The sequence below is a fragment of the Eleutherodactylus coqui genome, chromosome 8 (genome assembly GCF_035609145.1).
Source record: "Eleutherodactylus coqui strain aEleCoq1 chromosome 8, aEleCoq1.hap1, whole genome shotgun sequence".
NCBI classification, from domain to species: Eukaryota; Metazoa; Chordata; class Amphibia; order Anura; family Eleutherodactylidae; genus Eleutherodactylus; species Eleutherodactylus coqui.
Genome location: NC_089844.1, coordinates 165,218,730 through 165,246,531, shown reverse-complemented (window position 1 = coordinate 165,246,531; position 27,802 = coordinate 165,218,730). Strand labels below are relative to the sequence as shown.

Below are 27,802 nucleotides of genomic sequence, written 5' to 3'. Positions count from 1 at the left end.
TTCTTGCTCTTCTTCTGAGTTCCTGAGAGAGAGAGTGCCGGCCACATGGGAGTACCTTCAACCCTGTGTGGTGAAGAATGGAAAAGGAGGAGAGGTTACTGAATGCCCGTATACCAGTGACTGTGGAAGAGTGAGCGTCCCCCAAAAAAGAGAGACGGCATGAGCATGTTTGTGGTGAGTGAAGGCACAGCCCCCGTGCATAGGTACTTTTGTGCCGTTTTCCTACGTGGCCGTCCTGTGCCTGGATCACCGTGTAGAGGCACTAAAGATTCTTGTTGTGCTGCATAATTTGTGCCTTTACCTAATGTTTAAAGAGAAGTAAAGTTTTGCCAGGCCCTGACCGTTCCCAATGACCTGAGGTACTTTAATACTGTCTGCGGCTCCTTCATTTATTTACCACCGAACGTCTTTCTGGTGGGTAAAGGATCAGTGGTGTCACCTGTGACAACCCCTATATCTGTTCTCCAGTTTATTGGGCATCCCTCTCTGAGGGGTTTCCATAAGAGGCCCAGCGCTGCCCTGGCCAAGGCTACATGCGTCCCTCTGGGATGAAGCGTGGTAAGTGCTGCCATGACAAGCTACACAGGTAAATTGTAAATGCCTCGTTCTCCCCCCTCATGTGAAGTCTGTATGAATTGGCACATGAAAATATACACCTTTTAAGTCTATGGAAGCCATGAAGTCTCCTTCCCTTATTAGCTTCCATGCTGAGCCCACGGACTCCATCTAGGTTTCATGTTTATGATCATACAGGATTTCCCTAATGTTTTTTATTTTATTCAGAAAAACCCTGGAGTAGTGGCCTGCAGATTTTTCCACTTGAGGGACCGGAGTCACTGCTTTCAACCGCAGCGGATCCCGAACCCCCTGTTGGAGCAGATGCAGCTGATGACCTGAGCCCCCTGTGGTCTGGAAATTTTGCTTGAGTCGAGATAAGAGTTCAATTCGATATCTCTGGCCTAAGATTTCGGGAATCCAGGTGCCCTTGCAGACTGTGGCCCATTGGTCTGCGATCTCTCTTGCATCGGGATGGCGTCATGGTTTCAGCTTGGAGAAGTCCCCTTGGTAGGGGATCAAGAGGAATCCGCTCCCTTTGCCCACCTTAAGGTAGCTCCACCGGCCCATCTTGCCCCTGCCCTTGGAGGGCTCTGCATACTGTGCTAGGGCCTGAAAAAAGTATTTTCTCTTTTGCCGTTTCTCCTCCAGAAATCCCTTCTTATTCGCTGCTTTTTCTAGGATCTTATCCAAGTCTGGGCCAAATAAAAAAAGTCACCCATAAAAGGGGAGAGAGCAAAGCTTGCTTTTGGAAGCCAAATCCCCTGACCAGGATTTCAGCCACAGCACCCTTCTGGTGGAACTGGATACTGCTGCAGTACATGCTGACAGGTTGATCACCTCCACCAATGTATCTGCCAAAATATTTGTAGCCATTTTCAAGCTTGGAAGTCTAGAATCTGTTCCCTCGGGGTCTTATTACACATATGAAGTTCTCACTGACCCAACCATACGTTCAGAGTTCTAGCCACACAGGTGGCCGCTACGCCTGGCTTGAGCAGACTAGCTGCTGCTTCCCAGGTCTTTTTTAAGAGGCCTTCGGTTTTTCGATCCATGGGATAGGTCTTTTGTTTGGCTACAGGAACATCCACCTTGGGTATTTTCTCCCAATCTGCGCATACTTCTTCTGAAAACAGGTAGCGCCTTTTAACCCCTTTAGTAGGGAAGGATCCCGTATCAGGACTGCTCCACTCTTTCTTAATCAGCTTCTGTACATTGTTATGGACTGGGAAAGTGTGTCTACGTCTCACCCCCAGATCCCCAAAGACCTTATCCACATATTTTGTAATGTCAGGGCTGAGCGAACTTCTTTCCTGATCAGATGTCTCATTTTCAGGGGAAAACACGCTATTAGACACGTTCTTATATTAATTTTTGACCCAAAAGAGGCGCAGTGTCTTATTTACAGGGGGGGGGGTGTCTTAATACTCACCTAGCAGGCGGCGTCCGAGTCCCTCACGCTGGGCTGCAGCACTCCGGCAGTCTTCCCTGTAGCTCTCAGCGCTGACTGAGCATTCTCTTCCTAGTAATGGGGCTTGAATACCCCGCCTCCAGCAAGAGATCGCTGTGATTGGTTCAGAACCACCACCTCCACCAATCAGAGCCGTCGCTCGATGAACAAATCACAGCCATTCATTATATCATTGAATATCTGTGATTGGTTATCGAGCGCCGGCTCTGACTGGCTGAGGCGGTGTTCCACTGAGGAAGGTAGGAGGGATGGAGGGGGGGGGGGGGGACTTTTAAACCTCTCTGTGTGTTCCTGTCCTATCAGGAGGAGGCGATCTCAGGTGGTGCAGTTGTGGAGACGATTGGGAAAAGGACATGTTAACTGTATCCTGCGGGTCAGTATGATTACGGCGCTGCCAAATGTAATACTTAAAAAAAAATAATAATACATTAAAAGTCAAAAAAGAAAAATGCTTCTGCAGCCTCTCTCGCTCTTTTTGACTCCTGCAACTTTTTTTTTTATTGTTACACTAATGGGGCTGTAAGAGCTTGTATCTTTGTGGGGTGGACTGGAGTTTCCATTGGTAGCGTTTTGGGGGTAGACATGACTTTTTAATTGCTTATTCAATTATTTTTAAGAGACAAGATGACTTCTTTTTTTCTCTGTGTTCTTCGTGCAGGATAAGTAACACAATATTTTAATAGCTGGGACTTTTATGGACGCGGCGGTAATAATTATGCTTTTTATGGTTTACTTTTGTTATGGGAACATGTGATCACTTGTACCATATACTGCAATACCCCAGTATATAATAATATTTTATTGTTACCACGGGTTGTCCAAGTGTAAAGTACCAATGGCCTATCCTTATGATAGCCTATCTACAGTACATCCGCCACCTGGGACCCCCATTGACCAAATGTTTGCCAGTCAGTGCGCTTGTGCAGTAGGCTGATTTCTACAGGAAGCAGACAGCTCTGTTCTTACTTTGGTGGCCAGGGTTGAAATTGCAGGCTATTCACTTCTATAGGAACTTTGACTGTAATACCAAACCTAGCCACTACAGTGGGAACAGCGCTGTCTGCTTCCTGCAGAACACAGTTCAGTGCATGATCCCATTGGCTTGACGAATAGCTGTTTTAGCCCAGACACACAGTTGGTTTGTGTGCAACTCAGACACCTGTCTGATACATGTATTACTTGTACATTGATATGGACAAGAATAGGACATGTGATGGGGCCACATGAAAAATATGGCAGGGTGCATAGCCCCATAGGCGATAATGGGTCCGTGTGCTATCCATGAAATAATACAGACAGCACACATACCCAAATACGTTAGTGTGCTAGAGGCCTAATGGGTGTTTGAGGCTGCAGACCACCACTGATCTACAATTGATGACCTATCATTACGATAGGCTATGAACAGTTTACAATATGCTACCCAGTCAGCACTCCATGATCATGTGACAGAGGAGCCAATGAGGTGACAGAGGGAGCCCTCCCTTACCTTCTACCACTAATATGCATCAGTCAGCATTGATCACAGCATCTAAGTAGTTAGCAACCGTGATGGGAACGAATTCCAATAGTGGGCATTACTGGTGACCCTCACCATACACGGAGTGGGCTCGGCTCCAGCGCCCACTCCATACTCCCTTTAGGACCGCATGGTTTATATTTACATAATGCTGTCAGGAAATGATGAGGTTGGGCAGTATACAGCAGATACAGATATCATCAAGGAAGAGCTGGAGAACAAGGAGGCAGAGAAGAATCCTGGAAGGGTTAACATTGTGCAATGGTGACTCCACCCACTTGGGAACCACAGTTTGCACTTTTGACATTATGGCTTCCACTATAGATGTATTGGGAGGCGCGAGGCACATTCTACCTCTGCAGTATTCAAGGTCACCCAGGTTATTGATGTGGGTGAAAGTTGTTCCCGCTATCATCTACTTGACACGCTATCAGCAGTAACACAGTGGCACGCAACGACCTTCCACCCCTGTAAACCAGCGCTGATCTACTGCGCAGTCCGCCCAGCGCTTCAGACTCGGTGAGGGAAAAGTCCAACCAGCTGCAGCAGGAAAAGTTCTCCAACTTTCAACTATATTTTGCAGTTCCGTTTCCTATCATATTCATAATCTCTGCTTGCTGTCAGTGAATTGAAACACTTTACTTTCAGAGGATAAGAACTGGTCCTGCCCTAATACATCTCACAGCTGGGGGAGGGGTGTTACTATGTATCAGTGCAGACAATGAGCTAAACACAGCAGCACAAATCTCTCTCCTGTTCTGGACTCCATCTATAGCTCTACCTACACCGATACAATGTATCAGTGTAGGTAAGAGAAATGAGCTTGGAGTCAGAGGATTGTCTGAACTAGATACAAAGTAACAAACGCTCAGCTGTGAGAAATAATAGTTCAGGATACAAACACACTGACATCAAGCAGAGATCCTGAAAAAATAGCAAAGAATTAAAACAATTTCCCAACTATGCAGGTCACTGGCACAATATGTTAGCCCGGGCACTACAGGTTACGTCTGCTGTCCAGTAGAAACCTTGTATGATCCCAAGATACTAGATTTACTTTCTGGGGCCTCAAACAACAGGAAGAGCCAGAGTAAAAACATGTTCTTGGAAAGTGGATGTTGTACTTGTCACCATTCCCAGAATCTCCACGTGGAGCAAAAAGTCATCTATTTGGATGTAGTAGAGCTGAGTTTGTTATTTGTGGTGTTACATAGGACTGCAGGTGACATCTACTACATTATCTGTGCTCATACAGTTATGATTGTGTTATCTGTGGGGTAACATAGGACTGCAGTGTAAGGAGGGAGCCCAGGTTCAAGTTTATGCTGTAATGAGCCTGGTTATGGTTCTGTACTCTGGATGGTATAATAGCGGCCTCTACTGGCAGTCATGCAGTACTGCAGTTTGTGTATTTCTCTATCAAGTTTTGTATGGACATTCCATTGGCTGCAGAGGTCAAGTGGGAGATCAGAAGGACTTGAGATAGAGAGCTGCCAAAGGAGTGAGGAGTTGGCTTAGGGAGCCGGTGAGACGTGTCCTGGAGAATCTGTGCCTGTTAGAGAGGGACAGCTGGACAAGAAATGAGACTGTGTTGGAGAAGAACCAATGTCATCAGGAAGAAAGCTGCAGGGACCACAACTAGAGACTGCTACAAAGGATCCACATCATCCTGCAGCTCTGTGAATCGGAGTAGCCCCATTAGATATCCAAAGACTGTATGTGTGTGTGTGTGTGTGTGTATATTATATATATATGATGGATAGCGATATATAGATAGATATATTATTATATTATATACACACACATATTTGTTTAACAAAGCAGGAAGCTGTATTCCAAGAGTGTGGCGTCAACCCCCCCCCCCCTTCCCCCCCCACACATTTTTGTTGTGGTTTAACACAATCCAGGAGATAATGGAGATGGAGGATCTCCCTGCATCTATTAATGAAGCACAGACAAGATGTTCCAACACATGGGGCATTTCTGGATGGAATTCCAAAACTCCACAGAATTTGGAACCTTATTCATCCGCTAGCCTTGACAATCCAACTGATCTCTCCCTCAAAAGAATTATAAGATAGTGTGTAGTGTTTGTTTTTCTTCTCTTCCCCTCCTTCCTGCCTTTTCCCTCCTCCCATAGGACCATTCTCCTTTTGTAGGCCACTTCTACGTTAACTTTAAAGTTCTTGTCTGTTGGTTGGGCATATTAGCAGTACATGAAAGTGCGTAGATTTACTGCAGCAGCGCTTTGCTGCATTAGACTTGTGTACATACAGAAGACACAACTTTGTGTGTGTGTGTGTATATATATATATATATATATATATATATATATATATATATATATATATATATATATATATATATATATATATTTGTAAGCCTGGTGTCCGCATCGCACCCCAGTTTCTGCATCACCTGCACCTACTGCAACATAAGTTTGGCGCAGTCAGCAGAATATGATGTTGGACACGGAGGCACATAATGCATGTGCTAACATGGCAGCAGCGGAGCCCCCATAAAAGTCCTACCGGTTAGTGCCATTCTACGCCACCTCACCAAATTTGACGTGCACAAGATAGCTAGGCTCAGAAGCGTTGTCTGCCTGTACAATGGAGCTCCGGAGCTGCAGACAGAATCAGCCCTGAATGCATTGGTAGGAGATGCATAAAAAAAACTGTCCTTCTGTAACCCGGATCTGAGCGTCAGACTGTGGCCGCCATTACCAAATTACTTGAAGTCATTTATGGGGAAACAGCAAGCGCTGGACATTTGAGGGCTCAAGTCTTCACCAGGTTAAAGATAGAATATCCTGCAGTACTCCAACACGCTTCAGGGAATCCTAGCCAGCATACAAAAACAAGATGCATCTGGAATGAACACCATGGGCCAAATGGACGAAAACATGAGAGATCAGTTTATCCTCGGGTGGCACATTGTGCCTCTTTGCCAGATTCTACATAAGTGGCTCCTGGTTGATCCTTCGCTGATGTTCCACCAATTGCTCACTGAAGCTGTTGTTCGGAGCCAGGATGAAAACTATGGACCATATGCTGTATGGTCACAAACCATGGAGGGCCGTGAAGCCACCGGAGGAGCAGAAAGATGGTAGAAAATGGTTAGTGAATTATAGAGAGTGCTCTGAGCTCTGTAAAAGAAGAATTCATACAAGTTAAAGCTAGACTGCGTCAGCCCCTGTCTGAGGGGCCAAGATACGAAGACCCCCAATATCAACACCGGTCAGCCGGTTATGAAAAGTCGGTCTGCGCCCCTACCTCAAAGTGGGAGACAATGCCATGATTGGCAAGAGCTGTAATGTTGTCGATGTGGAGAAGGGGGGCACGTCGCTAGAGAATGTCAGAGTGAGGTGCCTCGAGGTCCAGAAGAGCCATTAAACTGAAGCCCCCTGCAGTAGTGGGACGTACAGCAGGGGAGGTGTGGGGAGAACCCACTAACCAATGCTAAGAACAGCTAGCTGCTGGGTGCCCAATGCTGCGGGCTGAATTCAAAGGAAAGACAGTCAAGTTGCCTTGTAAATAGCAGTTCGCAAGTAACAACGATGCCAAAATCTTTCTTCAATCAACATTTCCAGGCCTTCGTTAAGCCCAAAAAAGAAGTCGTGATTAAACTGACTGCCGCTAATCATCTGCCCATTTTTGTGACAGGAGTCGCTTGGATGAGAGTATGAATTTGTGGACATGACATTGGCAAGTAAGGCATAATCATCATCTGCGAAGCCTTCTGAGAAGATGTCCCCATGATACTGGGCATAAATACTCTATATGAACTAGACCGGATAAGGTTTACTAAGAAGAAACCCAGTTATTGAAGTAGACCACTCCCCATCTGCTGACACAGAAAGTCTTCCAGCAACTAATCCTGAGCAGGTGGTTTACAGAAGAGCATACCTGGACATCGGGCGGTGGGGACTGTCACAATCCCTAGAGGAGAGACGTTCTAAATTCCGCCTTCTTGGCATGAGTCTTTCCTGACTTGGCCCATTCGGAAACAAAGATTAGAAGAGGTTAAAGTTATGGTGGTACCAGTAGGGCTCGTGGAATCGGGTAAGGATGCCCTGGTTGCCTGGATGTTAGCGGTGGTTCGAGTAGGGAAAGTTTATGCACGGCGTGTCAATATGCAGTTTGAAAAGATCACCCCAGCCTCAGAAGCAGAACTCTCCCAAGTGTATGTGCATCAAGAAGAACTACTCAAAAAAGAAGGATCTGTTCTTGATACCAGTCCAGAGTAAAGCATCGACTTTGGTTGTGTCCACAGAAGACAGACAAGTCCTGACACCTCAGTGGAGCGGGCGAGTTATCCTAGAACAGATGGAAGCCGGCCTGACATCATTCACCCCAGAACAAGTAAGAGCAATTGAAGATTTATTGTGACATTTCCAAGCAGAGTTCGCCCGACATGCCGAAAACCTTGGTGCACGGACGCCATTCAGCAGGAGATACCAACTGGGGCTGCAGCTCCCATTCGAGAGATACACCGTCAGATACCACTGAAATTGTACCAAAAGGTGAAGAATCTCTTAACCCAGGTGCCGAGTCCGGAAGTCGTTCAGAGTAGTCAAAGTCCCTGGGCGGCTCTAGTAGGGTTTGTGAAGGAGAAAGACGGGAGTATCCGATTCCTCGTAAATTACTGCAAGCGGAATGCCTGTACCATCCGGGATTCTTAACCTCTACTAAGTATTGAAGAGGCCCTCTCCACCTTGGGAAAGGCTAAATATTTCTTCATCTCACCAGCGGATATGGACAGGTGCCCGTTGCAGAAAAGGACAGACCCAAAACAGCGTTCATCCCATCTATGGAACATGCCTCGGCCCAGAAGGATATTACAGATGATTTATTAAAAGCTTTGCAAAACTTGCAGTTCCTCGGAATGAGCTAAGAAGAACCAGCTGGTGGTTTCAAAAAAACAAAAACGATCCATCTTATGGTACGAGACTCAAGAATAAAGCATTTCAAACGTTGAAAGAAGTTTTGACCGCTGCTCCCATCCTGTCCCACGCTGATTTTGACCAGCTGTTACTGTATGCCGACGGCAGTCTGCACGGCCTGGGAGCAGTGCTAACACAAATACAGGAAGGAAATGAGAGGATTGCCTAAGACAGACGATCCCTATACGACTCAGAACACAATAATAGGAGCTCCTTCAGATTAGAGCTGCTCACCTTAGTCTGGGCAAGGACTGAAAAATTCGTAGAGTACCTGATACAAGTCCGGACTGACAACAACCCGCTAGTACATCTAGACTCAGATGAACGGGGAGCACTGGAACAGCGTTAGGTGGAGAAGTATAATTGTACTATCCAATACTGGTCAAAGACAGAGAACACGAATGTGGATGTATGGTCTCAAGTTACGCTTGAAGTCCCTGTGGAAGAAGTGGATGGCTGGTTGGAGAATGACGAGACACCAGAATTTGAGAAGTTCCCTTCTACAGTAGCGGTCCAGTCATGAGAAGGCCAACCACCTGAGTGGTAAGGTCCTGAGTGAGGACCCAGGACTGTCTCAGGTGAAGACCTGGGCCGCCCAACAAGAAAAACCCATCTTTGTCAAGAGATCCTCTCCGTGCTACAACAATGGTAATGACTACAACTACAAGACAATGTCTGGTACTGGAGAGTTCAGCTTCCCATGGACTTTGAGGCACGGAGGGGGGGGGGGGGGGGGGGGAGAGGTAATCTCCGGAAAGTTAGAGAAGTACACCACTCGAGAAGCAGATGAACAGGCGCGCACTTGGTGTCTAATGAGGCGTTCAGTGGCTGCAATGGTTCATTTGTTGCCCGAGATTAGAAAAAAAATGCTAAGTAGCTTGTCAGACTTGTCAGAAATGTGCAAGCAATCCAGGTGAAAGAGCCTCTCGCAGTCCTTATGATCGACTACCTACTCATCGGGCGGTCAGTGAGTGGACATCAGTACTGTTTGGTCATGACAGACCACTTCTCGAAATTCACAATGGTGACTCCCACCCAAGAGCAGACTGCTGAATCCGCTGCCCCTGCGATCTGTCAAGACTCCATCCGAATGTACAGATGCCCAGAACGGGTACTGGTGCATCTTGTCTCCACCAGAAATATGGGTGAACACCTGCGCAGTGACAGGTCACACCTTGATACCACCCTGTTAACGCCCCCCTGAGCTTCCAACTCTTCTGCGCCCACGCTGTCACTGTCCTCCCCATTCTGGTGACGTGCTAACACCTCTGCTGCAGTATTGGCGTTGGTTCCCGCTATGATCTTTCACGCCGCCTCTGCCGAACGGCGGTGTGTCCGTCCATGGTGCACACCCTGCCGACGACACTCTCCTTCCTACTGTAGCGATGCTCACTGCAGCTTCTCCCTGCCGGCTGGGAGAGAGGGCACATGTGTGAGCTGCCAGGCCCATGTCACAGGGGGATGTGGGCATTGCAGGGGGCTCCGCTTCCCTGTGTATGTGTCTCGGTCTCTCGCCAGCTCCTGAATACTGCCTCCTCTCCTGTCAGTGTCTCCGTCACACAGCAGCAGGGACCCCAGTGATCACAGTTATAGCGGGCCCGCCTGCTGCTGCTGTGTTCGTGAGGGACATGGACGCTCAGAGTGGGGAGTCCGGCTACGAGATGTCTGACATGGCTAAGGGAAATAAGCGGTGCATGTGCGGAGGTGTGTGTGCGCCAGCCAATCCCCAGCTCTGGCCATCACCTGGCCGTACCCTCAAACTCCAGACTCCCAAACCATGTCTCCACCCATTCTTCCGGTGGAGCCAAGATACACCAGTACCCCCAGACCGCACCCACTCAAACCAAGGGACCTATTTTCAGGAGAAAGTCATGGAAGAGTTGCATAAGCTACATGGTATTGAAAAGTTCCGGACTACCCAGTACCATCCACAGAGGAACAGAGTGTATGAATACTTTAACGGGACTTTGCTAGAAATGCTCTACATCTTGAAGGGCGATAAGTAGATGAGATGGCTTCGTGTGGGCTTACAACTATAGTGTTCACAGTACCACTGGTTACACCCATTACATGCTGACTTTTTGGTGAGCTGGAAGAGAAATTGTTGAGCTGAATCTTGAGCAACCTGAAGATATAGCCAAAGGAACGGTTACGCCTTGGGTGCGCGAGCGTTGGCAGCAAACAATATGATGGCTTGCAGGATAAAGACCTTGAGAGAAGACTCTGGTGCAAGCGATTCCACTTTAGCCCGGAGACCGGGTACTGATACAAGAGAAACCATCTAAAGGAAAATGAAGCTCCAATGGGAAGTAGAGCCCTATAGAGTACTGAAGTGCGTCTTATCTTAGGGACCGGTGTATAAAGTACAGAGTCTCCTGGCGCACACCCTTGAATCTTATGTCAAAACATGCTGAAGCCCTGTAGTTTCCAAGAGACGATGCTCCAACCTCAGTCAACCCTCCTACGATCTGCTTGGGGTCCCAAAATTCAGGTGCCAAGTTGATGTATTTGCTGTTGGTGGCTCCTTTATTAGGAGGACTGGCAAGTTTAAATAGGAGGGGCATGTAAGGAGGGAGTCCAGGTTCGGGTTTGTGCTGTAATGAGCTCTGTTATAGTTCGTACAGTTATGTAATCTGGATGGTATAAGGATGACCTCTGCTGGCAGTCATACAGTACTGCAGTTTGTGTATTTCTCTATGGAGTGTGGTATGTGATTTCCCATTGGCTGGAGAGGTCAGGTGGGAGATCTGGATGACTTGAGATCTTAGAGAGCTGCAAGCTAGGAGGCAATTCCAGTGGTACTGAGCCTTGAGAGAGACTGCATTGCCGGGGGGAGAGAGCTGTAAAAGGAGTGAGGAGTCGGCTCGGGGAGCCGTGGAGGACCTGTCCTGGAGAACCTGTGCTCTATAATGTGCCAGAACCGACGTCGCTGAGAACAGCTGCAGGGACTACAGCTAGAGAGACTGCTCCAAAGGATTCACTTAGGCCTGCAGCTGGGTATCGCCAACAGATGTCCAAAGACGCGTCACCTGCATTACAGGACCGGACATGCTGGAGATATGCAAGTGAGGTAGGTCCTCAGGAAAATGCCTGACGTGTGCACACGAGTAGTGACTTCAATGGAGGCCTGCTAGTTACAAATAAGTGAGCTCGAGCCGGCACCAGAGGAACGCCTTCATCCGCCAGTAGAGGACAAGTTATTGGACAACATTTGTGTTACTTTCGGACTGTGTGGCTGACCGCCATTGCTGGGTGAAGCATTGGGTGGTCCTACCACGTCTTCTACAGTTGGAGTGTGTTGCTGATCTTTGTGATGTATAACAGATTATTACCATCCCCCACTCATGGTAGAGTTTGCATACTCTTAGTTACAATCAGGTAGGTTGCCCAATACTTCTGAGTAATCGCATGTTACTTATCTATTAACTCAAGCTTCTATGGCAACTTACCTCCAAATGAATGTGTTCTATTATATAGGTTATATATTGGTAAATCTGGTATCCGCATCGTACCCAGATTTCTGTGTTGACTGACCCTACAGCGACAGCAGGTCACATCTGCTGCACTATCTGTACTCAGAGAGCTATCACTGCGTTATCAGTGGAGTTTCATGGGACTGCAGGTCACATCTATTACATTATCTGTGGTCATATGCAGTCCCATGTAACACCACAGATAATGCAGTAGATGTCATATGCAGTCCCATGTAACACATCTACTGCATTATCTGTGGTGCTACATAGGACTGCAGTGAATACTTACTATGGCATCTGTGGTATTACATAGGACTGCGGGTCACATCTACATTACCTGTGCTCAGAGTGATCACTGCGTTTTCTGTAGTGTTACATGGGACTGCAGGTGACACCTACTACATTATCTGTCCTCAGAGTTATCACCGTGTTATGTGCTGTGTTACATAGGACTGCAGGGAACATCTACCATATTATCTGCCCTCAGAGTTATCACTGTGTTATCTGTAGTGTTACATGGGACTGCAGGTCACATCTACTACATTATCTGTACACAGAGTTATCACCGTTATCAGTGGTGTTACATAGGGCTACAGGTGACATCTACTACATTATCTGTACTCCGAGAGCCATCACTGTGTTATCTGCGGTGTTACATGGGACTGCAGGTGACATCTACTACATTATCTGTACACAGTTATCACCGTTATCTGTGGTGTTACATAGGGCTACAGGTGACATCTACTACATTATCTGTACTCAGAGTTATCACTGTGTTACATAGGACTGCAGGGAACATCTACCATATTATCTGTCCTCAGAGTTATCGCTGTGCGCAGAAGTATAACAGTTCGATGACCACTTCAGCTCTGCTACATCTGTCGTGCTGCCAGCTGGTGTCAGGCTCTGCCCCGGCCTTGCCTCTCCGGCGGGCGCACACCCTCTCTGACGTAGGGGGTTATGTACCTTATATTTCATTAGGACGCTGATCCGGGGCAGAGGGTGGAGAGAGGTGGCTGCAGAGCTCAGGATGGAGAAGCCAAATGTGAGTGATTACACAGGGTGATTCCAGGGCGGGCACAAGGGGCATCTCCAGGGCAAGGACTGTGGCACTAGGCGATAGGTAACGGGACTGCTGTCTTGTATTGCTGGTTTTCTATGCAGCATTTGAAGTGATCCTGCCCTGTTCGTGAACTCTTCATATATTTTGTGTATGGGCGTGACTTCAACAGAATGCCAGAAACATCTGCATTGTAAAGTACATTTTTCCTGCTTCCTCCCCCTGTTTTGCATGTGTGTCAGTCTACACTGCATTTCTGGCATTCTATTCATGAACCAGAACGCATCGGAGAAGTAAAGCAGTAGGACCCTTAGTAGGACAGAGGAGCGCTGCAGTACAGGGAGTGCGGCTGATGCCCTGGGACCATTATGGAGACAGGAAGCAGTACCGCTGTGTAAGACAATGGAGATACAGTGACGGACTTGGAAGATGCATGCCTTCAATGCTGGAAGGAGCTGGATTACCTTGTAGCATGCTGTGAAGTAGGCGCATTTACAGCTGTGCTCATGCAGTGCATTCTGGTTCACGAATAGAATGCCAGAACTGCAGTATAGACTGACACACAGAGATTTGTATGTTTTTTATGGTCTGTATGAACAATATGGGGTGCGGTCATCATCCACCTGTAGGTGGCCCGCGCTCTGGTGCTGGCCGTCATGTCTCCACACTGGACGGCGCTGTTTAGATAGAGTTACCGGATCAGCCAACTAAATCCAGACATGTATTAATCTGCGGTCACACGCCTGAGCGGAGAGGCTGCATACCCAGATTAGTGACCAGGCAGCCGTGCTGGACATACATGGTCCTGGCCCATAGACAAACGCGAGGTGTGCGGTATGTGACAGACAGGGACTCATCACATGGAAGACTACTACAGACCGGCTGATAACAGGAAGCAATAGCCTTCATTCACCTATCCCAAAGTCTATTCCTAGCATAAAATGGCTGATAATAGGGAGTAATAGAAAGTATTTGGCTGTCCTATAATTAGCCTCTGCTTGTAATGCTGAGAAATGTAGGCATCAATAGGGATAGATGAGATGTACATCAGTTCTCTGCCTGCAGTGTAAAGCATGGAGGTTATGTTACGGAGTATCATATCTGACCACTAAACTGCTTTATTTCTTGCATTTAAAGGGTTAAAACGTGTATCACTGAAAATGAAATCAAATTTGCTTAAAGCGGTTGTCCATTGTTAGTAATACATAGATGTTTTCATGCAAACACAGCGCCACTCTTGTCCGTGGGTTGTCTGTGGTATTGCAGCTCAGCGTCACTGAAGGAAATGGGAGGTCAACTGCAATACCAGACCCAACCCACAGACCCTGGACAAACTCTTTAAAGGGGAACTGCACTTTTGTTAAACTTTTGACATGTCAGAGCGACACATCTGTGGGGTCCGGCTGCTGAGACCCCCGCTGATCTCTGTAATGAGGTAGTGTTGTGCCCCTTCGGCTGCCTTCATTGCCTGTTGGCTCCTCATGGCAGCTGATGGACTTCTACAGACATTTATACGTCCATCTTCAGCTGGGGGGAGCCGGCAAAGTCAGCCGTAGGGCGCAGCGCTCTCATTAGGGCCACTTACACAGGCGAGCGCAATACTGGACAGGGAAACTCAGACCGATAGCGCACTAGTAAAACTGCGATGTTCACTGCGAATGCATTGTGATTTACGAGAAAACCGCATCGCTGAACAGGATATTTTCCCTCGCATTTATTTTCGATAGGAAAAAGTACAACCTGCCCTGCCCTCGCATGAAGATCGCCGCGGGGTTTCTCTTTCTCACTCATTGGAAACAAGGGAGAGGATTTCCGTGGACTCGCAGAAAAATAGAACTTGCTACATTTTTTCTATATCGCACCTATAGGTGGACCAACTGAAAACAATGCAGTCAGTTTCATTGTGGGTTTTGTACATCTAGCAACAGCGCAGGCTCTAGGCGGCGCCATCCCCCCGCAGAGCAGGCGCGCGCTAGACGCCGCCATCCCCCCCGCAGAGCAGGCGCGCGCGCTAGACGCCGCCATCCCCCCGCAGAGCAGGCGCGCGCGCTAGACGCCGCCATCCCCCCGCAGAGCAGGCGCGCGCGCTAGACGCCGCCATCCCCCCCGCAGAGCAGGCGCGCGCGCTAGACGCCGCCATCCCCCCCGCAGAGCAGGCGCGCGCGCTAGACGCCGCCATCCCCCCCGCAGAGCAGGCGCGCGCGCTAGACGGCGCCATCCCCCCGCAGAGCAGGCGCGCGCGCGCTAGACGGCGCCATCCCCCCGCAGAGCAGGCGCGCGCGCGCTAGACGGCGCCATCCCCCCGCAGAGCAGGCAGGCGCGCGCGCGCGCTAGACGGCGCCATCCCCCCGCAGAGCAGGCAGGCGCGCGCGCTAGACGGCGCCATCCCCCCGCAGAGCAGGCGCGCGCGCAGCGCGCGCTAGACGGCGCCATCCCCCCGCAGAGCAGGCGCGCGCTGCGCGCGCTAGACGGCGCCATCCCCCCGCAGAGCAGGCGCGCGCGCGCGCTAGACGGCGCCACCCCCCCCGCAGAGCAGGCGCGCGCGCGCGCTAGACGGCGCCACCCCCCCGCAGAGCAGGCGCGCGCGCGCGCGCTAGACGGCGCCATCCCCCCGCAGAGCAGGCGCGCGCGCTAGACGGCGCCATCCCCCCGCAGAGCAGGCGCGCGCGCTAGACGGCGCCATCCCCCCGCAGAGCAGGCGCGCGCTAGACGGCGCCATCCCCCCGCAGAGCAGGCGCGCGCTAGACGGCGCCATCCCCCCGCAGAGCAGGCGCGCGCTAGACGGCGCCATCCCCCCGCAGAGCAGGCGCGCGCTAGACGGCGCCATCCCCCCGCAGAGCAGGCGCGCGCTAGACGGCGCCATCCCCCCGCAGAGCAGGCGCGCGCTAGACGGCGCCATCCCCCCGCAGAGCAGGCGCGCGCTAGACGGCGCCATCCCCCCGCAGAGCAGGCGCGCGCTAGACGGCGCCATCCCCCCGCAGAGCAGGCGCGCGCTAGACGGCGCCATCCCCCCGCAGAGCAGGCGCGCGCTAGACGGCGCCATCCCCTCGCAGAGCAGGCGCGCGCTAGGCGGCGCCATCCCCCCGCAGAGCAGGCGCGCGCTAGAACGCGCCAACCCCCCGCAGAGCAGGCGCGCGCTAGAACGCGCCAACCCCCCGCAGAGCAGGCGCGCACGAGCGAGATGACGCCCACCAGCAGAGCAAGCAGCAGGTACTCACCCACTCCTCTCCCGCTCTACCATGAGCTGGCGTGGCACGCTCCCTTTGTAAAGAGACGGGACGGCTCAGTGGTGACAGGGATAGCGGTAGGGAGAAGGATGGTTATTTTCCTATTACTACTGGCCCACCTCACTAGGGCCGGGTACTGGCCCACGTCACTAGGGCCGGGTACTGGCCCACCTCACTAGGGCCGGGTACTGGCCCAACATAAACCAGGCTTCAGGGCCCTTTCATGTGAACATAAATCCACAGGGAGCAGAACCCACAGAGTTCACAGACTTCCCACACGACTTTCGGTCCAGTGAAGACGCAGCACGCCCCGGCCTGGCGGATATTACACACCGAAATAACCCAGTGAAATCCCCGTGTGTATACAGGAGGCCGGCGCACTGCTGCAGGTTTACCTAGAAAAATGGATACGCTGCGTATTCACAGACCGAAATATGCAACACGGCGGTGAGAACGAGCCCAACTCTCTAAAGCTACAGAAAAGGTCAAACGCAAATCCCTGCTGCACAAATAAAAATCATTCAAACGAGCCAAAGTGCCCGCTCACAGCTCGCTCTTCATTCGCCGTTCATTTTCTGCAGGTATGACAATCATCGTCGGCCCGCCCGGTCCCCGCAGTCACTTATACAGCGATTGGTAACGACCGATTTCCCGTATGACCGAGCCAACAATGTATGTGCCTGGCTGCCCGAGCTGGCAGTGATGTCATTCAGCTCGTCTAATAGGGCCCTTAGGCCGGCATCACGTGGGCGCATTTGTGTGCAAGACGCAGACAATAGAACCCATTTATTTCAATGGGTTTGTTCGCATGCGTGGATTTTTCCTGCGCAAGTCAGTCATACATAAAAAAAAATTGCAGCATGCGACATTTTCCTGCAGATTTACTCTTCTGTGGATGCAGCCTGCAGTGTAAAGCATGGATGTTGTACTATAATGAAGTTACTCTTATCTACATGACCTCTTTAAATACATCCTTGACCACTACTCACCTGCTTCTCTTCACCCTGGGGCTGGCAGGATGAAGTGCAGGCTATATCGTTTCTGGCCACCAAGTGGCGATGTAGAGATGAGGATTTCTGCTCAGTTGTATCACAGCTGTTTCTGGGAAAGCTGGGTCAGGAAGGGTATTGTTTCTCCTTAGGGAGACACCTAGAAGGTGAGGGAGGAGACCTCTGGGAAATATGCAAATAAGGAAGATGGAACCATACCTCATTGTTACAAGGCTTGTACAAAAAGTTTAAGGTTGATCTGCAGGAATGCTGCCTTCCAACAGGTGGCGCTGCAGAGGTTTCGTTCCAACTTCATTATAGGAAATCAGTTTGGCTGCTGCCACATCTCCAGCAACGCTGACGGCACCCAGCTGTATGGGATGTATCGCCGCATAACTAGGCAGATAAACCATTCAGGAGTGTGGGAAAGCTGGGGAACAACTAATATGGATACTTTTGTAGCTCTTACAACTCTGATGTCATACAGCTCTCCAGGACATCTGAGAAACTAAGTAGTGATACAGGAGTGCTAGGTGGAAGTGCTGCTCAGGAGTCTGGGAAAGCTGGGTGACAATCAATGTGACTGCCATTATACAGCGCCTGTGATAATGATGATGACACCCAGCTTTCCACATATAAGATGGATGTATTACTGCAAGGGCAGGCTCCAAGTTTACATGGGCCCTTAGGTGACAGAGTCCCAGTGGCCCCCTTAGTAATCGATAGGCTGCATGTTCTCTCTTACTAATTTATAGGTCCCTCTGTGCCCTCTTAGTAATTTATAGGTCCCTCTGTGCCCTCTTAGTAATTTATAGGTCCCTCTGTGCCCTCTTAGTAATTTATAGGTCCCTCTGTGCCCTCTTAGTAATTTATAGGTCCCTCTGTGCCCTCTTAGTAATTTATAGGCCCCTTTCTGCTCTCTTAGGCTACCTTCACACGGGCAAGTGCGATATCGGGCTTGAATCACGGCCTGCTATCTCGCTCGCCAGCATGCTACATCCATGCGGATGTGAGGCGGTTTTATTAAACCACCTCGCATCACTTTGTGGAAGTAGTGATCCTCCCCGCAGATGTCAGCCCCGGCGGAGAATCGCTGAGTGTCTCCCATTGTTTTCTATGGGGGACCTCGCTTCGCACTCACATGCGCCTAGCACGCAGTGAGAAGCTGCCGCAAGGGCACGCCCAAAGATAGGAGGCGCCATGATTAGTTTCACCTTATCGCATTGCACTGTGATATGATGTGGGGGGGGAAAAAACGCTCATGCGTATGACCCTAGGGTCAGAATGGGGTTAATTTGTGCGACTTTCTTAACCGTGTGAAAGTGGCCTTAGCAATTTATAGGCCCCATTTTACTTTTTTAGTAAGGGTGCGTTCACACGAGCGCATAAACGGCGCGTTTTTGCGCCCAATCGTATAAACGTGACCATCTGAGGCGTTGGTTTCCAATGTATTCGTTCGCACGGGCGATTTTACGGCGCGTAAAAACGGCAACCCGAAAAAAAAACAGAACATATGCGACCGAAATACGCGCCAACGTATATTCGATGGCCGAAAAGATAGTTTGCAAAGTAGGAACAAACGATAATACGCTTTCTAGCTCTGGTCATGATCGCCGAAAAACGTTCTTTCCGGCGATTATACGCTGCGCTCGTGCGAACGTAAATATGCCTACGCTCGTGTGACCGCACCCTAATTTATAGGCTCCTTTCTGCCCTCCTAGTAATTTATAGGTCCTGCTCTACCCCCTCAGTAATTTAAATGCCCCATTCAGCGCTCTTAGTAATTTATAGGTCCCACTGTGCCCCGAGTCATTTATAGGCCCCACTCTACTCCTTTAGTAATTTACTGGTCTCTCTGTGGCCACTTAGTACTTTATAGGCTGAGCTCTGCCTCTTAGCAATTTGTAGTCCTCGCTCTGTCATCTTAATCCCCCTTAGTTATTTTCTAGACCCCCCCATGCTTCCTTAATAATTTATAGGCCCCATTCTGTCCTCTTAGTAAATTATAGACCCAGTTCTGCCTCCTTAGACATTTATAGGTCCCACTGTGTCCCCTGAGCAATTAAAAGGGCACTACTGTCCCTTTTCAGTAATTTATAGGCCCCGCTCTGTGCCTTTAGTAATTTATAGGTCCCACTGTGTTCCCATAGCAATTATTAAGGCCCTACTGTGTCCAAGCAATAAAATAAACTCACCCCCTTAATGCTCCCACAACATCCTTGACCTCTTGCAGCAAGGATCACGCAGAATGATGCAGGCGGCATAATGACATCATTGCACCACCTGTGCGACAGAGAGGTGGCGCCGGGTGGCAGAACAGGGAGTGCTTCCCACAATGCCTTAAAGATACAGAAACAATTGATTACAAAGAACCAGATTGACCCCACCCCTGAGTGCCCCCCACAGGGTCAGTGGGTCCCAGCGTCTGCCCAGGTTTGCCGGGTGCTGACGCAGTTCCAGATCCCTGCATAACTAGTCAGATGTGCCATTCATGGGTCTGGGAAAGCCGGGCGACAATCAATATGGCTGTTGTTACAGCTCTTGCAATGCCAATGTCCTCCAGCTTTCCACATATGAGATGTATCACTGTACAACTAGGCAGATGAGCCATTCTGTAGCCTGGGAAAGCTGGGTGATCACCTATAGGAGCTGTAAAGACCCTGTCCCCCTTGCAGGCCAGCCCCCTGGATTACACCCAGGAGCTCCATGACGTTCCGGAGGGCGTATTCTACCGGTACCCGTTGATCCCGGTTCATGGCGTTCCGCTCATGCAGCCAATTGCAACTTCCTGGGAAAGAATAGAGAAATTCGAGGCCCGACCGGACGACCTGCTGATCGCCACCTACCCCAAAGCAGGTAACCGCCAACCCAAGAGCTGACCCATCGTGACAATGTATCAGTCTAGACAATCCTCTGTGAGCTGAACACATCAGCGGCATCATCTCCTGTGCTGATAGTTTGTTACAGTGTATCAGTCTGGAGTCTATGGAGGATTGTCTAGACGGGAGCGCCCCCATCATTTGGGGGGCAGGTCTATATTGATGATGGGGTACACCATACGTCTCTGATTACTTCAAGATCTTCTCCATCCACCTTTGTACTTTTCCGGAATGTTCTGCGCCTCACTGCGGTTCTTCTAGGGACCACGTGGATGCAGGAGATTATCGACTCTATAATGAACGAGGGAGAAGTGGAAAAGACCAGTCGGGCCCCCACACATGTGCGCTCCCCCTTCCTGGAGATCTGCTCCCCCCCTCCTGTGCCATCCGGTAAGTGGCTCCCCTAGTGGTCACTGGGTATCAGCAGTAGACTTGTCCTATTGCTTTACTTATGTTATGTTTTATACCGCAGACACATCCAGAGCTGCATTCATAGTTCTGCTAAATGCTGCTTGCAATCATGACATTCTGCTGCAATGCATCGTGGGGAATGTAGTTTTTCATACAATCACCCACAATGCACCACAGCAGACCATGCTCTACAGCAGGGGTACTCGGCTGACAGGTGAAGGTCCGGCAAACCCAAGTAATGAGGGTTAGAACAGGGCGCATAATTCTGTATAAATTACGGTCCGATTATGGCGACGCCATATATGTGTCGGCTGCTGCTTACTACTCTATAGAACCCCGCGCTCGCCATATTGTGAGAGCAGAACCCCCACTTTCCCATCGGCGGAGCTGCGAGGGGTCATTTCCTACAGGAGGAGTTGATGTTTATGTTTTCACTAATACCACTTTTGGGTACATAGGGCATTTTGACCGCTTATGAGCCAGAGTACCAGTTCTACCCAGTGATAGTGATTACAGTGCTGTTACCTCCAGTGGTCACAGGTGACGTCTTCTCTCATTGATGACGTTCTCTTAACGTGCGTTTTTGTTTTACGTCTCTATCTGAGCCCAAACCGCCATCACCCGCTACAACTCATCTCTGCAGACTCTTCCCATCCTGCTGCTCCGCCAATGCCCTTCTCAGTAACCCCCAGAGTAAAAAAAGTGTCCCTCTGTGGTAGAGATGAGCGAATGGTGCCTTAGCCGAGTATCCTCCCGCTCCTCTCTAAAGATTCGGGGGCCGGCGAGGGGGGTGGGGGAGCGGGGAGGAACGGAGGGGAGATCTCCCTCCCCCCTGCTGACCGTCGCAACACTCACCTGTCACCCACAGCGGCAGCCGAATCTTTACAGACGAGCGGGAGGATACTCGGCTAAGGCACTACTCACTCGAGTAGTTAGCCTTAGCGAGTATACTCGCTCATCTCTACTCTGTGGCCCCTCTTAGCTATGCTGATCCCCTGTAACCCTTCTTATTTTTGGCCCCTTTGGTTATAGTGTGCCCCAGTCCGCTAATTCCTCCATCATCCAGTCCCATGTAAAAAACACCCCCTCCCTCCCTTCATCTCCTCCTTCATCCAATCCCATGTAAAAAGCACCAATTCCCTTACTTCATCTCCTCTATCATACAGTCCTATGCAAGGAAAGATCACACCTCTCCCTTCAACCCCAACATACAGTCCCATTTAAATGGCACACTCACCCTCCCATCATTTCCTTTTGCAGTCCCATGTAAAAAAAAACTCAACAGCTCTCGTACCTTCAGCCCCTCAACATACCCCTCCAACATACAGTCCCATGTAAAAAAAAAACATCTCTTATCCTCTCTTCTTCCCCATCCAGCATACAGTCCCATGGAAAATCCTCCTTTGTTCCCCAGTACACACATGTAGCGAGCTGTCTCCTGCTCTAGGCCACAGTGTAGCTCCTTCCCCGGCTCCTGTTCTCAAGATCACTGAGAGTCCAGAGCTGGAGATGGAGTGAAGCTGCGCTGCAACGGCAGTCCTGTCATGTGATCACACTGAAAGGAGCTAGCGCGGGGAGAGAAAGAGAACGGTCAGCGGCACCTGCTCCTGCTCTGGACAGCTGGCGCTTGACCCTAGTCCACCTGTCCTGTGTGGCCCCACAATATGGTTAATGTGAGTGCAGCTCTGGGTGTGACTAGAGTGTAAGGACCTGCGCTGCTCATTTATAGAACGACCGATGGGACTGATTTCATGTTCTTTCTAATACAGGAATTGACCAGTTGGAGGTGACCCCGTCCCCCAGGCTGGTGAAGACCCATCTACCCTACAAGCTGGTGCCCAAGTCTTTCTGGGAGCAGAAGTGTAAGGTGGGGGCATGTCTCATTATCTTATAAAACAGACCCGATCCCTATCGGTGACGGCCACAGTGCCCTCATAATGGCGACGGCCACAGTGCCCTCATAATGGCGACGACCACAGTGCCCTCATAACGGCGACGACCACAGTGCCCTCATAACGGCGACGACCACAGTGCCCTCATAACGGCGACGACCACAGTGCCCTCATAACGGCGACGACCACAGTGCCCCCATAACGGCGATGACCAAAGTGCCCCCATAACAGCGATGGGCACAGTGGCCCCATAACAGCGATGGACACAGCACTCCCATAACAGCGATGGACACAGCACTCCCATAACGGCAACAGCCACAGTGCCCCCATAACAGCGATGACCAGAGTGCCCCCATAATAGTGCTGGCCACAGTGCCCCCATAACAGCGATGACCAGAGTGCCCCCATAATAGTGCTGGCCACAGTGCCCCCATAACAGCGATGGCCACAGCGCTCCCATAACGGCAACAGCCACAGTGCCCCCATAACAGCGATGACCAGAGTGCCCCCATAATAGTGCTGGCCACAGTGCCCCCATAACAGCGATGGCCACAGCGCTCCCATAACGGCAACAGCCACAGTGCCCCCATAACAGCGATGACCAGAGTGCCCCCATAATAGTGCTGGCCACAGCGCCCCCATAATAGTGCTGGCCACAGCGCCCCCATAATAGTGCTGGCCACAGCGCCCCCATAATAGTGCTGGCCACAGTGCCCCCATAATAGTGCTGGCCACAGTGCCCCCCATAATAGTGCTGGCCACAGCGCCCCCCATAATAGTGCTGCCCACAGCGCCCCCATAATAGTGCTGGCCACAGCGCCCCCATAATAGTGCTGGCCACAGTGCCCCCATAACAGCGATGACCAGAGTGCCCCCATAATAGTGCTGGCCACAGTGCCCCCATAACAGCGATGGCCACAGCGCTCCCATAACGGCAACAGCCACAGTGCCCCCATAACAGCGATGACCAGAGTGCCCCCATAATAGTGCTGGCCACAGTGCCCCCATAACAGCGATGGCCACAGCGCTCCCATAACGGCAACAGCCACAGTGCCCCCATAACAGCGATGACCAGAGTGCCCCCATAATAGTGCTGGCCACAGCGCCCCCATAATAGTGCTGGCCACAGCGCCCCCATAATAGTGCTGGCCACAGTGCCCCCATAATAGTGCTGGCCACAGTGCCCCCCATAATAGTGCTGGCCACAGCGCCCCCCATAATAGTGCTGCCCACAGCGCCCCCATAATAGTGCTGGCCACAGCGCCCCCATAATAGTGCTGGCCACAGTGCCCCCATAATAGTGCTGGTCACAGTGCCCCCCATAATAGTGCTGCCCACAGTGCCCCCATAATAGTGCTGGCCACAGCGCCCCCATAATAGTGCTGGTCACAGTGCCCCCATAATAGTGCTGGTCACAGTGCCCCCCATAATAGTGCTGGCCACAGTGCCCCCATAATAGTGCTGGCCACAGCGCCCCCATAATAGTGCTGGCCACAGTGCCCCCATAATAGTGCTGGCCACAGCGCCCCCATAATAGTGCTGGCCACAGTGCCCCCATAATAGTGCTGGCCACAATGCCCCCTATAATAGTGCTGGTCACAGTGCCCCCCATAATAGTGCTGCCCACAGTGCCCCCCATAATAGTGCTGCCCACAGTGCCCCCATAATAGTGCTGGCTACAGCGCCCCCATAATAGATACAGGCACATGAAGTCACTGTTCTTCACCATATATTGTACTGTAATCCCCGTCTCCGTGTTGCTTCGCCCGCCATGTCTCCTCTCGTGTTGCAGGTGATTTACGTCGCTCGGAACGCCAAGGACAACATAGTGTCTTATTACTTCTTTGACCGGATGAACAAGACGCAGCCGGACCCCGGGACGTGGGATGAATACGTGCTGAAATTTCTGAAAGGCGACGGTGGGTGATGGCGTTACTTCTCCATTTAGTCCTGTGCAGCCTTATGTTACTTCACAGCTGCATTCACAATTCTGCTGGTTGTCTTTGATATCTGTCAGTACTCTGACGACAGTGCTGGATAGTGACACAATGCATTATGGGGGATATCACGCTACATCAAACTAGTCTACATGTCTGGTGTAAACACTACATCTCCCACAATGCATCGCATCGGAATATGTTGTACATACAAAGTAAACCAGCAGGGGGCAACAGAAAGCAGCGCAGCTAACGTCTGTCTTCTCACAGTTGGATGGGGCAGCTGGTTCGACCACGTCCTTGGGTGGTGGGACGCCAGAGACAAACATGACATGCTCTATGTGTTCTACGAAGATATGAAGGAGGTGAGGGACTGGCTGACTCCAGAGAGAAGTAGCTCAGGCTGATTTGCATTAAGTTTCTTATTGAATGTCACTTTTTTTTATCCAGGATCCCAAACGGGAGATCAGGAAGGTAATGAGATTCTTAGGGAAGGACTTGTCTGAAGATGCTGTGGAGAAGATCTACCGGCACACATCCTTCGCCGCCATGAAGGAGAATCCGATGGCTAACTACTCCACCATGCCCTCCAATGTGCTGGACCAATCCCTGTCCCCCTTCATGAGGAAAGGTGCGCATGTAACAGTGTATGGGTATCAATATCAAGAATAAAGCACTGCAGTTTACATTGTGGCCACTAGATGTCAGCACTAAAGACACACAATGCAGCTCAAGGCCATCTCACTTTATGGCAAACTGTAAATTCATTCATTTCTTTCCTATTCTAGGGGAAGTTGCTGATTGGATGAATCACTTCACTGAGTCTCAGAATAAGATGTTCGATGAGGAGTATCAGAAGAGGATGGGGGGCTCCACCCTAAAGTTCCGCTGCACAATCTAAGACCACACAACAAATTCACTGCATCAGCTACGAAACATCAGCGCCATCTATAGGTTACACTCTAGTTCTCACCTCTACGGGGCCCTATGGGGTACAGCGTCCGATCCAGCGTGGGGCCACCATATATGGGGTAGCTCCACCCCCTCTTTATTTCTGTCTCCTCAATTGGTTCTCTTCCAGTGTCTCAGATATTTAAGGGGAATCCATCGTAATCCCTGCAGGCGGCCTGGGAACGTCTTACCCCCTGGAGATAAGCGGCGCCTGTCATTCCTCCCTCCTGATTGGAGGTAGTAGTCTAGCAAAGTGTAAACTCTCTTGACTCTTTCTAGTGCACTCAGCCGGCCCCTGGATGGATACATGTTGCCTGCACTGATACACTGTAACAAATCGTCAGGACAGGAGGAAGATTTATGTTGTGATGTTTTGCTCAGACTGGATACAAAGTATCAAACTCTCAACTGTGAAATGTCTTCAGCCTGTTTAGCCTTTGGCTGTAAACAAGAATGTGCCCATTCACTGACAGCAAGCAGAGATCTTGCAGACTTTGTAGAATTATAAAGCTGCTGAGATTTTTCTTAACGCAACAAATGAAGGTTTTTAAAATAAAAGTTTTTATCTGCTGCTTATCTCCTCATTCTGCTCAACACAATTATGGGGCAAGGGGGCGAGTGCTCTGTGGCAAGGGGGCAAATGGGGCGAGGGCGCCCCCTATTAGCACACTCTGACCTTCGTTCTCCACAATGTACCTGCATGACGATACAATGCTGCCTCGTATAAGCGGCGTCTCCTGGAGGTTCTATAATTTCAAAATACACTTTTTCCGTGTTTTCTCCCCTCATGCTTTACACTGCAGCGCTGCTCGTTCAGACCAGCTGCTGAGCAGAATCTCGGCACATGGAATGATGATTATAAATCACAAGGGAGAAAAAGGACGTGGAACCTGCAGCACATAGACTGGTGGGGAGGGGTCTCAGTGAAGAGTAGGAGGAGCTTCAATAAAGCAAGGAGTCTCAATAAGGGGGAGGAGCTGCAATATGGAAAAGGAGTGTCATGCCCCTTTAAGTGTTGATTTCAGGCAAAGTCTTACCTAATTGAATCTGGGACATTCCTCAGACCTGGCAGCGCCTAATCACTGGAGACAGGCCAAGTAAAACAAAATTCAGAACAGCCTGTACTCTGACCACATCCTGTGATAAGGACTGCAGACACTAAACCTGCCTGTACCTCCGTTCAGTCTGGGCCTCTTAGGTTGGGGATAGAATGACAGAACCACAGTGCAGACTGACACTGACAAGCAGTGATAGTGGAAACAAGGCACGGAATACAACTACATATATTAATTTCTACCTGCACTCTGCTGTCCGTCCCCCCCTCCCGAAGATCACTCTGGTGTTCATCACACTGGGGGGGATCAACAGATTAACTTTTACTGATTTTATTTTGGAGTGACATCACTAATCTCCAAATAAAATGGATATATAACAGGAGTGACATCACTACTCTCCAGATATATAAGAAATATATTGCAGCAGTAACATCACTGCTTTCCACATATATAAGGGATATATTACAGGAGTGACATCACTGCTTCCCAGATATATAAGGGATATACTACAGTAATGACATCACTAATCTCCAAATTGAAGGGATATACTACAGGAGTGACATCACTGCTCTTCAGATATATAAGGGATATATTACAGGAGTGACATCACTGCTCTCGGCATATATAACGGATATACTACAGTAGTGACATCACTGCTCTCGGCATATATAAGGGATATACTACAGTTATGACATCACTAATCTCCAAATTTAAGGGATATACTACAGGAATTACATCACTGCTCTTCAGATATATAAGGAATATATTACAGAAGTGACATCACTACTCTTCAGATATATAAGGGATACACTATAGGAGTGACATCACTACTCTCCAAAAATATGAGATAGACTACAGGAGTGACATCACTACACTCCAGATATTGACTGGATATACTATAGGAGTGACATCACTACTCTCCAGATATATAAGGGATATACTAGAGGAGTGACATCATTGCTCTCCAGATATGTAAGGGATATACTCTAGGAGTGACATCACTGCTCTCCAGATGTATAAGGGATATATTAGAGGAGTGACATCACTGCTCTCCAGATATATAAGGGCTATACTATAGGGGTGACATCACTGCTCTCCAGATATATAAGGGCTATACTACAGAAGTGACATCAGTGCTCTCCAGATATATAAGGGCTATACTATAGGGGTGACATCACTGCTCTCCAGATATATAAGAGATATACTACAGGAGTGACATCACTGCTCTCCAGATATATAAGGGATATACTACAGAAGTGACATCAGTGCTCTCCAGATATATAAGGGCTATACTATAGGGGTGACATCACTGCTCTCCAGATATAGAAGGGAAATACTACAGAAGTGACATCGATGCTCTCCAGAAATATAAGGGATATACTATAGGAGTGACATCACTGCTCTCCAGATTTATAAGGGCTATACTCTAGGAGTGACA

The 27,802-nt window shown here is 49.8% G+C and overlaps 1 protein-coding gene across 5 annotated transcripts; it reads left to right on the top strand.

Moving 5' to 3' along the window:
* The first annotated feature begins 8 nt into the window (after positions 1 to 8).
* LOC136577111 (sulfotransferase 1C1-like) lies at positions 9 to 25,885 on the top strand. Of its 5 annotated transcripts, none has more exons than XM_066576846.1 (8): positions 9 to 174; positions 19,915 to 20,095; positions 20,380 to 20,508; positions 22,299 to 22,396; positions 24,214 to 24,340; positions 24,629 to 24,723; positions 24,809 to 24,989; positions 25,147 to 25,885. In XM_066576846.1, exons 1-8 carry the CDS (start codon positions 160 to 162, stop codon positions 25,257 to 25,259), a joined length of 939 nt encoding a protein of 312 aa, XP_066432943.1. In that variant the 5' UTR covers positions 9 to 159; the 3' UTR covers positions 25,260 to 25,885. The 5 variants fall into 5 exon arrangements, with proteins under 5 accessions (XP_066432943.1, XP_066432939.1, XP_066432944.1 ...); XM_066576842.1 differs by lacking the exon at positions 9 to 174 and adding an exon at positions 11,183 to 11,560; XM_066576847.1 differs by lacking the exon at positions 9 to 174 and adding an exon at positions 11,720 to 11,868.
* Positions 25,886 to 27,802: the final 1,917 nt, after the last annotated feature.